The sequence below is a fragment of the Candoia aspera genome, chromosome 2, assembly GCF_035149785.1.
Source record: "Candoia aspera isolate rCanAsp1 chromosome 2, rCanAsp1.hap2, whole genome shotgun sequence".
Lineage (NCBI taxonomy): Eukaryota > Metazoa > Chordata > Lepidosauria > Squamata > Boidae > Candoia > Candoia aspera.
In genome coordinates, this window is record NC_086154.1 from 160,982,643 (window position 1) to 161,001,348 (window position 18,706).

The following is an 18,706-nucleotide window of genomic DNA, read 5'->3' on the forward strand; positions in this document are numbered from 1 at the left end:
TGATCATATTGTGGGAACCCATATTTGCTTTTGAATGTTGTGCAAAGCCGGCAATCATATTAAGACATAATAATTATTAATTAATTTGGACAGGGCATTTTAGGTGAATGCAATTTAGTGCGTTATATAAATCCAGTTTTTGAGCTGAATTAAGAATGATTTGAACTTTTTTTAAAAAACAAGGCTTAAACCACTTTAAAAGGCTTTATTATTAGTTGCCTTGACAGTCCTGTTGGTAGAATGGCATAAAATAAATTGAGATAGATAGATAGATAGATAGATAGATAGATAGATAGATAGATAGATAGAAAGAACACACATATTTTGGGTTCAATTTATTGTGGGAGTGATGAGATTTCTTTTAGTAGTGCAATTGCCAAAAATGGGCATGACTAAATCCATTTACACACCCGTTCATTCAGTTTCCCACTCAGATCTGCTCCCTTCATTCATTAATCATCCTTCAAACAATTTACTCTTTCCCAAAATAACAGCCTACCTGAGAGTCTTCAAACAATTTCTCTCCTTCTACAGAATAATTTCTCTTTCTAGCAACGGCATTGCTCTTTTAACATTTTAAAATGCACAACTGCTAAGAAATTAAATCCATAAAATCAGTGGGGCTTATTTGCAGATGGATGTGTATAAGATTTCGGCCAAAGAAATGTCTAAGATATTACCAATTTCAGAAACATTTTCTTTTAAGAAATATTCCCAAGCATTATTATACTCGCTTGGATAGATGAAGGATACATTATAATCTGAGAGCCAGTTATCACGCTTACTTTTGTGGAAATCCTACAAGTGTGGTGGAGTAAATACAAAGTTGTCCATATACTACATGCTTGAAATTCTCCTACACTGAAAGAAGGAATGGAAGGATTTTGCTGAGAGTAATTACAGAAGAGCAATACAGAAATGACATATATTCATACATGCATCAACAAACAAGGCAGATACACCTGAGTGATAGTTACACTACAAATTTATGCTACGTAAATACTACAGAAGCTCACATCTCTTTATATAAGAAAATAAGAAAAATAACGCTGAAATAGACCAAAATTATATCTTTATCTCTCAAATAATTTTTGTACAGGTAGTCCTCGTCTAGCAACTGCCTCGTTTAGCAACCGTTTGCAGTTACAATGGTGATGAAAAAGTAACTTTGCAGCCAGTCCATGCATTTATGACCTTCACAGGTCTGTAAAGCAAAGGAAAGCTGAAGTAAGTAAGTAAGGACAGTCACAGTTTCACTTAGTGACTGCTTTACTTAATGACCAAGATGCTGGTCCCAATTGTGATCGCTAAATGAGGACTACCTGTATTGACCAATGAGATCTGTGGACTGCAAAAGAAAAGATGAAAATGATCTTTCTTGTTTGCCCTCTTTCAGAAACTAGAACGTTGGAATATATTGCTTCAGAACCTGAAGATCCCATTTAGTTTTCATAGAGCTATATCCCAACATGCCCATCCACTGATGAAATGGCATCCAACTAGGGAATCCTCCGGTGCAGAACTGAAGCATGTGTGGGAAGCATGCAGATGGGAGAAACGGGAACCTGTGCTGTATGAGCAGACAGCTCCTTGCATAGTTACCCTTAGGTAAGAGCTAGAGATTGATGAATTCATCATGGCTTTTAAAACAATGTAAATTCATATTTCCCAATCCTGATTTAAGGAAATGATTGCAAGCACAGAGTCTGCTAGGAATGGGGTGGGCTATAATTACTGTGAAATAAATAAAAATGTTGGAGGCGGGGAATTATAACTTGATGGCTCTCTGTTGAGAACCACAATTCTAGGTTACAGTCAACTTCTCTGCTGTTACACCATTGCTCAAGTTGTAAAAAGCCACTAATGCAAGCTTGAAATAACTGGAAAAAATTGAATGCCAACAATTACAGCAACTGTGTATTCAGATCAATAATACACCACCAACAATAATACCAACAACAATAGTAATAATAATACATACTGTAAGGGACACATTCATATTGCACTTCCAAGTACTTGTATGTTCCTGGACAAGGGTCAGGAAACACATCTGGGCCAGCAACCACTGCACATTGTGTCCGGTTGCTACACCTGTAAGATGAAAAGAAAAATCAGGTTAACATGGAGGGAGTAACATGGAGGGAAAATGTTTAGATGATGGTTCCAAAGCCTAGGCAACATTCAGCCTAGTATTTTATTATTCAGTGGTGACATATTCAAAAAGATTATAAATACAGCACTTCAGAAAAGTAAAGCCTTCGTCAAGTCAAGCTTGGTTCCTGGTGACATCAGACACACACCCATGTAGTTTTCTGGTCAGTAATACTGCCATCTGTTAAGACTAGAAGTTAAAAAATCCTTCTCAAATTTAATTGCCTAAGTGTGCTTGTTCGTTCTATCTATCTATCTATCTATCTATCTATCTATCTATCTATCTATCTATCTATCTATCTATCTATCTATCTATCTATCTATCTAATTTAGAGAACTGCCCGATACCTTAATGAAGTACAATTAAAAACAATAGGAACCAATATAATATTAAAAAAGTACATCCAGAACAGAAAATCTCCACTATTGAATTTATTTAAAACAGTTATTTGGTTTTTCTACTAAACTGGTTGGCAAAAAAATTAAATTAATTTAAAACAAAATTAAAAATACAATATTTATTTTAAGGTTTATATATATTAAAATATCAGTTTGGAAGAATGAAAGCTAATCACTAAAAAACTAGCCAAATACAAGTCATTTCTTTATGCCTGAAAACAGAGCTGTAGATGGAACCAAGATAGGTAGGGCCTTAATAATTACACCAGTACCTTTAATTATACTTAAGATGTACTAGTAACCAAACAGCTGGAATAAAAATAATATTATATATTCTGATCTTCTGTAGTGCAAAATGGGTAGTACATCTGATGGAGCTCAGAATGCCACATGCACAGTCTTGGGCAAACAACCGCCCAATCAAGGAACTCCCAAGGAGAGAACAACACCCCCACCAACACAAGCAGGGCAAGCCACACTATATAAACTGAGAGCAAGGCCCACTCCCTCTTCACACTGAAGATGTTGCCTAGTCCGGCAATGAAACGCCTGCAAGAAAACAACAAGGCTCAGAGAGCACCAAGGACTCCATGACTGTAACTGTATTGGATAACCTATCCAAGCAGATTTCATCTTCTATACTTTTCTCAGGGGAAAAAAATGAAACAAACTCTTAGCCTTTTTATTTTCTCCACTCCCCCAAATTAGTTGGACCCCCCCGAAACTAAATGACAGCGAGGATGCCCTCGAATAACATGGCGCAGAACACTGACACAAGACCTGAAGGCACTGAATATCACATGGAAGGATACCGAAGCACTCGCCCAAGACCGAAAGAGTTGGAGAACCCTTACTGCCTGATATGCCATGTAGCATCGATCCAGGACAAGAGAGAGACTCCCCTAAACTAAAAGGAAAGAAAGTATCCCTCCTACTAGTCTAGCTCTGTCTTCTTCACTATTAGTGAAGTGGGCCTGTTAAGACTATTAGACACACATACATACACAAACACGTGTTTACACATGACATTTCTTTCTATCATCATATATTGTGTATGTAACAATGATACTGTAGGGGCAGCGGGTTTGCTAAGGAACCTCTGAGAACTTTTGCAGCATCCCAGCTTGGTTGCCTCTTCTTTCTTTCCACTTAGGGCAGCGGCTCAGCTCAGAGCTCCTGCTGTGAAACCATTCAGCCAGCCATGCTGCATCGGCAGCAGGGCTGTTGATCGCAACAGGCTACTACAACAAACAATGGTGTGTGTTGCTTCTTGTTCCTCTTAGGCCTGCCAGCTTGCTTCTACCAATTCGAAACAATGACCTAAATCAAATTCTTAAAACCATCCAAATAAACATTTTTATACCCTAATAATCTTTATCCGTATCTGTAAAAACAAATAACATCAGTCAAACCCTAAAAGCAAACCAGATGAACATTCTTCAACCCTTATCCCACTTCAAAATAAACCAAAGCATTTACATATCCCCACAATGTGCACAGAGCTCTTCTCTTGAAAAAAATCAAACAACCCAACTGTCCCACTCAAAAATTCAAACTTCTCTTCGGAAAACCTCCCACACATAATGACCCCTTCTTTTTCATGGCATTTCACCAAAAAATCAGTTTTACTTATTGCTTGCAGATCTCTCTATCCATTAAATTTCTCCAACTCCACTATACAATCTTCATCCAGCATCTCAACAAAAATCCCAATCTTATTCTTAAAAGAAACATTTCTATCAGTAGTGAATTCCTCAATTTCATCCACTACATCCCCCAACCAGATGACACATTTTATACCTCATATTTTCCACAATGTCTTAAATGTCTTGTATAAAAACTTGATAGGAGTCAGAAAAGATCTGTTTAAAATGCTAATGAAGTCAGAAAGGATCTGTTTAAAATCCTCCATGTCTCATGCAGTAGATTATGGTACCCCCTAGGAGCTTAAGCAGCGAAAGTCAAAGATATGGAAAAGTTCCAAAGTATGTTTACACAAAGTAAAAGTGAGATAAGCAGACACTTCCCAATGGAATGTAGAAACAGGAAGCTGAAGGTTTAAATCAGCTGATTCAATGTGTAGGAAAATGCTAATATCTTCAAATTTAATACCAAAATAGTAACAGGAAGACAATTGTCTACTCTCAATCCTCCTTTATGTTTCGAAGGAAAATGAATTCTAAAACTTAAATAATTTTTTGAAATGTAATCCCAAAAATAATGGTAAGCACCAAGAGAGTCAGCTTCTCCTTGCTGTAGAAAGTCTATCTTGGGGTACGCATACTTGAAAAAAAAAATGAATTTGGTGATTTAGATATGGGGTGGCTGGTCTTAGTGTCCCTTTAAGGCTACAGCGTGGCTTGGAAAATGGTGACGTCCCAGCCTCCCAGCTAGCTCTTACCAGTCGAACGTGAAATGCTGTTTGCTATCTTCTGGCTGCAAGCAGCTGTCCAGAGGACAGCTGGGGTGATTCCAGGTGTTTTCCTTTATCTGGAGAACACTCCTGGGCTTCAGGCAAACCTGCCTGAGCCTGAAAAAAATTGCCGTGTTGTCAGTTCCACCCGCTAAACCTGTGGGCACAGCTGCTCAGTCCGCCATGTCCCCACCAGAAGTTGGCCATGCTAGATTATTTCCGCTACTTATTTGTGGTACTTGAGAGATCGGATGAGTCATAATAGTCTTATGACACTAATGCATTCCAAGGTTCTCTGTATTTTCACTTAATTTGTTTTCAATAGACAACTCATCTGAATTTTAGTTTTAGTAGAAACATATCTTTCTATATCAATTTCATTCCTTTAGCAGGCTAAAAATATAAGCATTGACAGCATATAAACTCTCACATACTTTTTATATTTTGCATATAGAAATGTTTGAAGCTTCTGAGAGGAAAGGCTTTTTGCAAATTGATCTGTAGTGTCTGTTCTAAATGGTGAAAGGTTTTGCAAAATAATCTTCGTTGTTGTTTCCTAATCTGCAGCTGCTTTACAGTAAATCAGTCACCCAAAAGGAGTTTTCTTTGCAATTAATGCCAAGAAATCAAGGCTTTCAACAGATAATCCCAGGATTTACGTAGGGTTTAATTACTCATCAGCTGCAGTTGGTGAGATGGCTTGTTTGGCCTGGGGTCCAATTGGGTCAGCAGCAGTACCTATTCCTGCTTCTTCTGAAACCCTTATAGTGGCATCCGTTGTCACTTTATCGGCTTTGTGTACCAGCTGCTCTTAACCTGACTGAAATGAAAGGCGAGGCAGAAAGTAAAGCATGACAAGGAGAATATGAATATATGCCCTTATTATTCTAACAGCTTGATACCAATATTGATAGGGTGATCCTTTTTAAAATCTGCCTTTTGGGATTATAAGATAAATATCTGTACCTTTCATGTTGGCTCAGTTTACATGTTCAAAGCATGCTTTTTCAGTGTAAACACCCAAGTGGTACAAAAGAACAAAGCCTTTTCTAATAAATCTAATGGATATGCTTGGATATAATCAAGTATAATTTACAGTTCCAAACCTAAAGAAAACTTCATCTCTCTTGCTTCTTCCTCTTGCCTTGGCACATCAGCGAAAGCTTTTGTTTCCATTTTTGCCTAAGCACAATATAGCACCATATCTGAACCTGGTTAATATTAACGGTGGATTCACCAAAACAATCCAAATAGTTGCTTATGAAGTAGTTTGTTTCAATCAACCATAGTTACCATTTATGTTATTTCCATAACCTAAATTATGGTTAAGTAGCAATTAATAGAAAGAAGCAGCAAATTCTTCCAATCACTTCCATGAAGCCTTTCAGAGATCAGGAGTGGGGAATTATTCCATATACTGTATATGCATGATACTGTATCTGAACTAGACTAACCCTTTTCTTGAGAATATGACTCCATATGCCAAACAAGGAGAAGCCTCCTGTTTCAGAAATGGCTACAACTGGTCCACAACATATATTTGCACAAAGCCCTCTTGGCCATGACTTCTTTCTGTTGTTCGAGCAGAAGACATGAGCCCAAGAGAACCTTCAGGTTGCAAGCCAGCTTCATATGGGGAAATGCAACCTCACACAGAGCTAGAGAGGGACTCTCAGGAATCAGCCAGCTTTCAAATCCACAGTCTGGCTTTCAGAACAGTAGCTTTATGGCAATTTTATCTGACAGCACCCCCCCCCAATAAAATATTTGGAACCTGTTCACAAAGAAATGTTTTATCTGCTTAGAAACACTGTAATTCAATTGTGAATGATGCGGAACATTTTCTCCCTATGAAAATTTTTACTAACACAGCACAGTATAGGAAGGGCAACTTTTAGGGGCTCATAGAACATTTGGAATGTGAGAACAATCCTGTGGATGTTCTCACTAAGTGGCTCCTAAGGCCACTTGTCCACTCATAACATTTCTGTTGCATGGCTGCTAATAAGATATTCGTTTACCAAAAAGGCAAGCACACTCACAAAGCTTTTCATAATCATACCTTTACGATCATCATATTCTCTGCTAGCATCTATATATTTTTTTTGTTTTTCTGGAAAGGTGGGCACATTTCCTCACAAAACACTGAATTATACTCACCCACTTTGTTTTGAATGCATATGTGGAGCTAGGAGGCACTCTTGGAAAGAAGGATGATACTGGAGTTGATCCTCTGCTGCATGCCAGCTTTCCTTTTTTTTTTTAAAGTGAAAACTACAAAATTATTAAAGTCAGTTGAGAGAGAAAGCCAGGTGGGTGCCAAGCAGGATGCCTACAGAACTATGTTAAAGAAGATTCTTGAACTACAGTCTTAGAATAATTCTATCTTCACTTGTTGCATTCATGGCCAAATGCCCCCAATCTGGTATTTTTGTAGGTGATCCATTATAAGCGGCACAGTGTCATGTGAATGGGTTTCCTTGTATTAAGATAACAAATGTCTTGCCTCCAGCTGGGCAAGCCAATCTTCACTTGCTGGAGAACTATACAATATAAAATTCTGCTAGCTGATCCATCTTATATTGAACCACATGACAGCTAAAGCACTTCCTAATGAGCACAGTCCCTGACTCAAAGAAGCACTCCACATTTATCTATGTCAGGAACCTGGTCTTGCATATCAATGTTATAGACCAGAAATAGCAGAGAATTTGTACTACAAAAATCATCTGAGACATTTGCTTAAAGGTAGCTGGAAGTGATAGCTTCAGCATTAATGCATAAATAAGCATGCAAAGGTCAGAGTCACAGTCATCTTAAAAAGTATATGTGAATGCCTCAATATCACAGCTCTTAATTCCAAAAAACAGTTCTTCACTCTGACATTGGAAAGAAAATATAAGACTTATGAGATAGATGTCTGATGATATAAGATGATTGTCTACTTTTGCAAGAGATAAATCTGATATTGGGTTATACCAGATCTATGAACCATAGTAATCATATGTGCTTACAAATTTCTTACCACTACTGTATCCTTTCTCCCTCTCTCCCCCAATAAATGATACATCTACACAGAGTTCTACAGCATCAGATCAGTACTGATCTATACCCAGTTTGCATTAGTATCACATGTATTCAATTGTTAGTTCATTCCACTGATGAAGCATTTGCTTCCTGGTGGGCATGGTTCTTATATGAACTGTCAGGAATGAAAATCAAATTGCTTCATACCAAATCCTTAATTCCTTTATGAAGAATGGTGGTATAGTACAGTGGTTGGTAAGAATTTTGAAGGAGGATGATACAAGAATTCTGAATTCTAACCTGAGCTCCTTGCAAGCAGGATGAGATAAACCCGTTTGAGAGACAGGGAGTTGTGAGAGGGTTTCGGAACTTGCACAGATTTCATGACTCCATCCCTATTCTTGCCAATGATTCAGAATATACTTTTTTTCCCTTCTGAGTGAGCTGGTTCAGAATTATAACCACTGCTTGAGAAGAATAGATCAAAGATTGGTCTTAAAATAAATTTGGAAATTTCTGGACAATTGGCACTCTAATAAACTGTCAGTCCTGGCTGATTTCACAGGTAAAATCAGCCTAGTGACCATGAGGTCTTCCACATCTTTTGGATTTTCTCTCCCGTAACCATGGAATTGGTAGTACCAGTTAGGGATTATGGAAGTCCAACATATCTGGAAGCACAACTCTGGAGGAGAATAAGGTAACTTGTTGGAATAGGTACCTTTCCCATCATACAAAGGTAAAATTAGACTTTGAACATTTTGTCATGTATCCCAGGTTTTATGGTGGCTAGATATTTGCTCTTTCTTTATTTCAAAGCTGGAGATTTCAGCTATCCAATGAGCATCCCAATATGGTAGGCTACAGCTCCTTTATTTGAAGTGTTAATCCAGAACTGGGATAGGAAAGAGATGGTGAAAAACCCATGAAAAGATTTGCGAGTAGGAGGCACTGTGTTCTGACCTGTTGTAAGTGTACTAGTCAAAAATCTGGAGAGGAATGGAAGTCCAAACATACAGTTTACACTATGCTGAAAGCTCTCTTTCATGTGTTCTTACCTTATCTCCCCTCTAATTTAATTAAGAAGAAAACACAGTTTCTCTCTTACGTTCCATGCTTCTACTTATCCTCCTTCAGCTAGAGAGTTTGGTTCAGTTTGGAAAACATTTAAAGTATTTTTAAGTAACATGAATGAAGGTTAAAATGGAACAACAAACAGGTGAGTTTTTTACATTATTATTTGTCTTACGTTATTTAAAACGAAATAAAAAATTACCTTGCAGTCCAGATGCCAACCATGTCTACAAGTCAAAACCAAGAAAAATACCTTATTTGGGGACAGGAGATACTACCATGACAGTTATATATCCTCCATCTACACACTGCTGCTATGATCCTGATGATAATGATGTGCATTTTGCTGGCATGATTTTGTACTAATGTTAAGGCTTACATTGTAGCTTTACTACCTGGACTCACTTGGCACAGAGCTATTCACTGCCCTGCTTCAAAAGGAGTCCTTATTCCTTTGAATTATGAATTATTTGGGCTCATGCTGAGGTCCTCAGAAGCCACAATAAAATGAACAGCTTCAAAACAGGAAAACAAGCATTGTTCTGGCAGAAAAAAATTGTTCCAGGTTTACACACCCAAAGCACACCCACACCAGTACAGCAGAACAAGCAGTTTTTTTCTTCTGAATGGGGTATAGCATGAAAAGGAACAATATTACTGAGCTAAGGTAGTCCACAAAAATGCAGACAAGTACACAGAGTAAGAGAAAAAGCTCTGAGGTAAGCATTGCCAGGACAGCAGCATACCGAAAATGATGAAGAAATGCTTTAGCCTCTTCGCAAGAATAGCACCACTCTGCTATTTCTCAGAGCCTTCTCATTGTTTTCCAGGCTTCCACGTGAGCCTGAAACTATGCTGCTGCTGCTTTAAGAGTTGCATTAAAGACACGTTGATGCAATGATTGGATTCATTAATGCAGGGGCATCTTTTCCCAGCTCCCATGGAAGCCTGGAAAAAGATATGTCTGTTTTAATCAATAGCCTAGACATGTGTGCTTACACTTCTTTCAAATCATGTTTAGCACATCCAGACCCGTTGCCTAAAATTATCTCAGGACAAAGAAGAAAAGGAGGCAATAAGTAGTCCATTCGCGAAACAAAGCAATTCTCTCTCTCTAACCTACATGGGGGCATCTGCCGGATCTTGCAGCTTTCATCAAAATGGCAAAAACAGTATCAAGCTGTCCAGTTCCACCATTTTTGTACATGTATGTGATGTCATGACACACATATCAAAGGGATGGAGCATGTCTCACAGCAGCACACTGCTGCTGCTTCATTCTGCCCTCCTTGCCCCACCCTTGGGGATGACCCTGAAGCTATCCATTCTAGGGAAAGCATTTAAATGTCAGTTCTGAGTTTACTGAAACTATGTCAGGGCAATGCTACTGAAGACCACTGCCAAATTCATCCAGGAGCACCTCCTCTGAAGTGTCTAATTTTCTTTGGATTACATATATTTTTAACTCTTCTTGTCAATGGACATCATATTCCTTCCTAACTGGAAAATAATGGTAACAACAACACTCTAGCAAATGCAGGACCAGCCAGAAGGCAGGTACCTCCTCAAAAAGCTTGCAATGGCTAGGAGGAAGTTATTTATATTCAGTTTCCAATAGATATATTATAATTGTACACACAATTACCACAGACCACATAAATTGTGCCATTCGGCTTGTTTTCAAAAAAGAGGGAAATCCAGGGAGTTGACAATCTCTTTAGTTGAGGTGGCTGTAAAGCCTGAAAGCAGGAAATTGAATCAAATATGACAAATTGCTGGCAACAGTTTCAGCAGTCATCAAAGTGAATACACCCCTTTATAGGAATGATCAAAACAAGACAGTCAAATGTTTTACACAAGATTTTCAAGAGCAAACAGAGCCTTTGTATTGCTTGTCAGAAGATTTTTTACACAGTAAGATTGAAACAGAGCATCTTGCAGTGCAATTTTGGTCCAGGCTGTCTTGGGGTGCCAAGCGCTTCATGTCCCCTTGCTAGTCCAAATATGCATCAGTCACCATACTAAATATTATTGGGCTGGTGAAATATCCCCAAACTTGCTAGAATGCTTACTAACTCTTACATTAGAATTAAAAAACCCAGCTACCTCCCATTAAATTGCATGGAGATGGGTCAACCAAACTCCTTTTTCACCAGGAATGCCTGTGCCCAATCTGGCATGAATGGGGGCTTTGTCTATGTGCTACCTTTGAATCTCCTGGTGTTACTTCTTCCCTTACTCCTAGACCTCAGCTACAAAATTTTCCAAAATAAAAATCCAACCAAAGTGCCAGGTGGTCTTTTGCTGTTGCTTGGTTACTGCTTCAGTCTTCTTATTAAAGAAGAAAAAAAAGTTATCTTTATTCTTTAGTTCTTCATTCAAGAAGTGCCTTTATTGCTTGTTTACTGAGTTTTCTTTGTTAGGTAAGTATAGTTTAATGTTTATACATTCTATTATACAATAAAAGACACATACTTGGTACCCATCTTTCCAGAATTGGAAAGCAGATGTTATTTAACCAACATGAAGCACACTCATATTTCAGATGCTTCGTAAGATGATATAAATTTCAGGGCTTAAGATCTTATTTGAAGGCCACATAAATGAATGATGAAATATAACTGCGCAGAGCTAAATAATCTAATGCTTGTTCTATGTTTTTGTACTCATTATACTAATTTTGTATTCATTTTTATTCTCTATATTCATGTGGTTATTTTTAAAAGAATTGTATTTCTACAAGTTTGTTCTTCAAAATACTCAGCTCACTTGTTGAAATCACAAGTTGAGTCTTTCACAATATAGGTATTCAGCCTGCAATAATGCACAAGTGCCAAATCCTGTGGTCTCACTGCTGTTTGGCAAATCTCTATGCAGCAATGAAGTTGGGGACATCACTGAAATCTCTGGAAGCAGACTGTGAAACTCTGAGTCCCCATCTTGACCTCCTGCTTCTCCCTTTGTCCCAACCCTTGACTGAATATTCAGTTCTGAGCTTTGCTACCCTCATCATTTGTTCTAATGTAACATCCTCCTGATGAGACTGGTGTGGTGTGTGTCAAACACTTCTTTCCCAGTTATGGTAGATGTATTCTGTATCTTCCCAGGAGACTTTTGTGAAGAAGATAACATAGGCCATTGCTGTAGAATTTAAGCCTTCCTCAGCAACACCTGATTGCTGATTGCTTAGCACATCCAGGATGCTCTTTTTTTTTTTTTTGCACCATGATCCTCAACCGGAAGGTTTGATGAAAAACAACCTGTGCCCCCAGTTCTTTCACCTTCCTGCCCAAGGCCTTGCTGTCTTCTGAGTTCTTTCAAAGTTTCTAATGACCATCTTCATTCAACTTCACACGGATCAAGAGGAGAGGACAGTCAGCAATGGTTTCAATAGTCTTGGTAACCTTTCTGTCACAACCTGTATAAAGACACCTAGAAAACAATCTCCTGAGACATCATATCAGGCCTGCTCACAGCTGCCTTGGTTCCCTTAATATGGAATACTGCCCCCCCCAACATGCCTCCTTTTTCTTAGGGTAGCTCTTGGTTTTCTTCAGTCGATGGGAGCCCAAGTCTCTCCTACAATGTTCTGTGACACAGTTTGTTTAGGTAAAAACGGCTCAATGTTTCATGCTTCAGCAGAACAAAATTTGAAACATTTAAAGTATTCTAGCTATAGGAACTAAGTGGCACTCAGAATAAGACCCTTGGTCCCTTGTTTTTTTACCTCAGGGCCAGAAAAGCAGGTGGCAAAGCAGCGCAAGGTAATTGTTACTGACTACTAACTTGTAGGAAGATTGTCAAAAGGGAGGATTTCCAAGCCTTTCTGAAAATTTAATTTCCATTCTTTAAAGACACTCAGAGTGAACACATGTCTTAATATAATTCTTTTAGAATGTTTTGGGGAGCCTGAAAGTGGGATGGGAATAGGAAGCCTTGGGGATGAAAGCTGGTTCTATTCCTCACTATTAAAGCCTCAGAGATCCCCTTTAAAATACAGCTGGGTAGATCAAAATGTGACAGTATGTATTTCTTAAGTTCATACTGTAGTTGCAAATCAATAATCTAGATCAAGAAGATCTTCATTAATAAAAATCAAGCAAGTTTTAGGGAGAATTATTTTACGGTTAAAAAACCAGGATGGAATTAAATTTATAGTTCTTCTTGTAGACATTAAAATATCTTATATGATGCCTCAACGGGAAAGTAGGAATTGTTCCATGGTGCTTTTTTACAGTAAAAGAGACACCTCTGTTTCTGTCAGAGAAGGGGTATGAAGTAAAGGATTTCTAAAAGTAGTAAGGTGAATATGATGAAAAAACCAAGGTCTATAATCTAAAGTATCTGTAAAGTTCTATCGGGATAAGAATTGAAGCTGATCACCAACATTTGGAGATCCATGATTTAGTAATATAATTAATCACATAAAACTATGTCTCAATTATAATTTGAAATATATAAATTTCAAATTAGAATAGACAAAAATGAGTGTTAATGAATGTCCAAACCCAATAATTATTCACATTTCTTTTAAAATTCAAGCTTGGATTGGGTGGTGTACACACACAGGAGGACATAATGAATCTGTAGAAATTCCCTTCAACATTTCAAGGAAGGAAAAGAAGAGGAATTCTGAGCTGGTATCTTTGATAAGATAAGGAACAAATGCACTTCTCCAACAACCTGTTACTTGCTTACTTTTGAAAAGGCAGTAGGCAAAATTGCATATCATAACTTACACTTCTACCAATGCAAATTTCTTTATTTTTACTTGGACAATAGCAGAGGTGAGAAATGAACTGTACAGTGGGGAGAAGGAAACACTAGAGCTCTGTCTGACCATTCCAGAAAGGCTCTTAAAAAACGATTAAGTACATGTATGTACATGTATGCTTGTCTTCAATAGAGAGTGAACCATTTGAAATGGATGGGGGAATGCACAGATTTATCTTTCTGTGGCTTGGCTGCCAATCTCCCCCAAATCCTGAGAAAAGGAGAAAAGAGGTAGGAAAGAATCCATGGGGCCATGCCATGGGGGAAGGAAAAGAAATGGAAGATTTTTCTTATGGTATAACCTTCAATATTACCAATCAGATCTACATCTATATGAAGATCAATGAAAGTCTCCCTGTTTACTATATGTTATTGATTTTAAACAATCATAATTAACAGAACATTGTACTAAATTCTAAAGCAAGATTTATGAAGCTTTTCCTCTTTGTGTCTTTCACACACACACACACACACAGAATCCCCAATTTCCTGGGGTTGAATAAGTTTGTTTTTCAGAACAAGACCTTACAAATGTTTTAATGCAATGTTATTAATGTCCTTAAATTGTTATTTAAATCAATCAGAAAGACTCAATTTTAATGATTTAAATCATAATGATTCTATTAATTCTTCTCTTAATAAATAAAATAGTACATTACTTTTGTCTCTAAAAATATATTAGTTCTCAGAGACAGATGTAGTAGAAAAAGATATGCTTGTACATTCTTTTTTTAAAAAAACTATTTTTATTAAAGTAAGATTTTACAAAGATTTAATAAACTACAGAAACATAAAAGAAGTAGAAAAAGAAAGAAATTATGAAAAGGGTAAAAGAAAAAGTGGATAACAAAAAAGAAAAAGATATCTAAAAAAGAAACTTCCAATCTTCTTTGCAGCAGTTACAACCATAGCAGTTACCATCTCCACCCTCCCATATTGGTTCCCCTTTTCTGCTTCATGGCTCCCTTCTTCCCATAGACAAACCTTTTTAATCAATAAATCCCAAAATCAGCAGCTCATTTTTATCAATTTTCAGCAAAAGTCCATAAAGGGTTTCCAGTTTTTTATAAAAGTAGCTGTAGTTCCCTACTTATTCAAACAAATCAATTTAGCCATTTCTGCAAACTCAGCCATCTTCACAATTCATTCCTCCATTATTACTGTCTCTATAGTCTTCCATCTTTGTGCATATAATAGCCTTGCTGCAGTTACCATATATAAAACCAATCATCCATGAGCCTTTTCTAGTTGACTGTCCCTAAGTCCTAATAAAGTTTTGGTTTCATCTGAAAGTTAATTTTTAGAACTCTCTGCATCACCATATGTATTTGTATCCAGTGTCTTTTCGCTTTTTCACAAGTCCACCATGCATGATAAAATGTTTATGTTTTTTACATTTCCAACAGTGATTAGAAGTATCTTTATACATCTTAGACAATTTCTCTTGTGTCATATACCAGAGAATACCATATGCCACATATGATTTTAAAAAATGTTTTAAATTGTAAGACAACGTGAATTTCCTGTACATTCTAAAACAATTATTTATTATGAATTTGTTATAAGCTTTTTAAAGTTGGTGACCTTTGGCTGTAATAATTCTACATTAAAAAAAGATAATTATTTGGTTATTTTATTTATTTGTGAAGTCACTGGGAAGTGAGACAGCTCCAGTCCAATTAATGGTGGATATTTGGATAATTTTGTCAGGATATGCTAAGAGAATATTATTATCACCACCAAACAAGCTTTTAAATTGTGAATTATACTTGCTTATCCTGATTAGTTTTTTTTCATTCAGTAACCAATAAGCAAAACAATATATAGATGACAGATAACAAAAGGCCCACAATCTGTAAAAGCTAAAGTCTGAATTACTAACTATGCATGGTAAGCTGTTTTTTTAATAGAAAAGTTAAATAGGCAATTTAATTCGGCCAAGGTAACATGAGAAAAATAACACCTAAAGGCGCGGGGGTGGGGGAGGAATAGTAGTAGTAGTGCTTGGTGATGGTTGAGACAGTGTCTTCTTCATCTTTGTGAAGGGTTCAGGCTGATTATGTGAATCCTTTGGCCCAAAAGAGTGCAGCATTTTTCACACAAAATGAGGTGCTTTTGTACCAGCAGCTCTAAAATTACTTGTGGCCCAATGAGAAACAAATGCTAGTTATCAAGCTTGAGAAAAGAGTATTAAAATTTCTTAAAGGCTTCTTCCAAACCCCATTGTTGTCCAAGGCAGTCTTTTGCTTGTAAGCTGGACTGCTGATAGATGAAGGCCGAGTTTGTTTGCCCATGCTTAACTAGTTGTTGAAGTTAACATTCTTTCCAGTTGGCCTGGCACCTTTAGTATTTATTGATAATTTTCATTTGCACCATTTTAAGGAAAACTGTTGTTATAGGAGTCTTTCATCAAAACTCAAGAGGGGTCTTTCATCAAAGTTTGAGAAACTATTAAGCAGTGTATCTTGGCTGTAGAACAGCATCATGATTTAGGAAAAGTACCCCAAAATTTTAAATCCTGAGAGAGACTGAATACCAGCTGAATACCAGCCTATTGCCTTCCTGTCTTACCTGTGCTCATTTTCCAGGGCATATTTAAATGCTCTACCATTTGCTTTCTTAAATGATAAGAGTTAATAATGCAAATGCATTTGCCTTTGTGGTCCTGGACCCACTTGGAACAACTGCTTACCTTTCCCTAGACCAGCCTTTCCCAACCTTTTGACCCTGAAGGAAGAATTTGGCAGCAAGCAACAACAGAGCAAAAGAGAGAGTGTACCATGTGGAAAAATACCAGTCACTGATGCTCAGTAACAGCTGTGTCAGAAGCCATTTAAAGCCAGCCATTTCTAACATGGAAGAGAGAAGACCTAACTGGATTGAGTGGAACTTATTAAAGTATCCTTCCAGAAAGGGCTGACAAGGACTTCCTCTGCCCCCGCCCCCACCACACACAATGAGAGAATGCTGTAGACCAGCCTTTCTCAACCTTTTGACCCTGGAGGAACCCTTGAAATATTTTTCAGGCCAAGGGGAACTCCTGAACATTCAGGCTCAAATAGAGGCCAGATGTTACAAAATGATTATATGCGTTTCATGGGTAGGCCTGTAGTACAGGCATTCACAGTGTGTATGCAATGAAACTTACCCCTTTAATGTGAAGTTGCATAAATTTGAAATAATTTTTTAAATAAATCCTGATCTCCCAGGGCACTCTCCTAGTGACCTCTCATGGAACCCTAGGGTTCCACAGAACCTAGTTGAGAAATCCTGCTCTAGATTTTTATAGAGCTAAAAGCTTGATTTTACCTTTTATTGTCTTTCCCTGGATATTCAGGTATATTTATATTCCTTAATTTTTATCAAATAAAAAGTTAAGGCTCGCCAAAAGATTACTTCAAACTCGATAATCATCTGCAGCCAGGATATATATTCTGTAGATATCAAAAAGCAACAAATGAGCTCTTTTAATGGGTCTACTAATATGTTGTGGGGAAAATAATTGTATCCATCTTCGAAACAGAAGTGGTGTGGTTTTGGACGAAATAAATAATCCATTCAGACAGTCCCTCACATAGGTATATGGCATAAATTATTAACTATTATGTAACATTTCTAATTCATTTCCTGCACTTCACTATTTTTAATATAGGAACTTTCAAGCGAAACTAAATGCAGTTGAAAAGGGAATGCAATCAATGCAATCTAACTTGTGGTTTAACCACAGGATTTGCTACATTTTATTCTTGACAATATTTGGGTTGACTACATTTTTCTGATCAATCATTTGGTGTTTTTTGTTGAAAAATTTCCATGATGCTTCTGGCACAACTCTCTACTGATATGCTAAACTGAAATAGCAGCATATCCTTTGATAATTAGCTTTCATTTCCCTATTTCTTAGTTTATATTGATCTCTAGAACATAAGCAGCTTGGGACAGTCACTTATCCTCTGATTCTCTGTAAAGTGTCATCTACAGTACATGAATCGAATGATTATCCTCACTAATCATTTATAATGTCAGGGTTTTTTGACTTATGTTTTAGCAGTCCATTTTTGCATTTTCTCTTCTGTGCAACACAGTTTTCCTAAAATAATAACAATACAGAAAATGCTTAATCTTGCTGTGCAATGCTTGAAGAACAATACAATCATTTAGCAATCAATATGTGTACACTATTCAACCTAGAAAAGAAAACAGCTGCATTATGATTTATTCTTCCAAACTTCATTGATCAGGCACATTTCTTCTGTACTGCCCTCCATTCAGTTAACAAAGCAAAAAGAGTTCTCCTGAAACTCAATGAATGAAATTCACAATAGAGTCCTGAAAATCTTTTATTATGACCACTTTGTTTGCAGTGTTTTTCTTTTACTCAGCCCCAGTAAGAATCTTACTGTTCTTTCCCAGAGCAACTGAATTGTCCAGGAACTGTTTTCTGAATTATTTCCAAACTGCCATATTACAATCTGGTGGAATTCTTTGGCATTGTTCAGGAAAACACACACCAACACATGGAGCGGGAGAAGACAGCCTTGAAATATGATGTATGAGTATCTACTGTATGTATACTTATTTTTCTTAAAGATGGTAATATTAGGGTTAAAACTGATGTTCCCCTAATTCATTTTTCCTGATAAAAATAATAATTTTTGAAGGGAGGTTTAAAAACCTCCGACAACATCTTAGTTCTGTATTTTGGAACAATTAGAGTCTATCGTCATATTATACTGCTCAGCTGAATCCTTTCAATCATGAAACATTTACTACAAATGGTAAAATCACAGGCAATTCAACATATCTATTTATCACTAAGAGCAATTAGTTTCATTTAGAATGAGTGCATGACTCGATGTGCTAATTATA

The 18,706-nt window shown here is 37.1% G+C and overlaps 1 protein-coding gene across 1 annotated transcript in view; it reads right to left on the bottom strand.

The window, feature by feature from the left end:
• Nucleotides 1–18,706, bottom strand: part of ADGRL3 (adhesion G protein-coupled receptor L3) — a 575,448-nt gene that overhangs the window by 306,943 nt on the left and 249,799 nt on the right. The window contains exon 6 of the mRNA XM_063294636.1: nt 1,982–2,091. Coding sequence (XP_063150706.1) covers nt 1,982–2,091 — 110 coding nt within the window. The remainder of the gene's footprint in view (nt 1–1,981; nt 2,092–18,706) is intronic.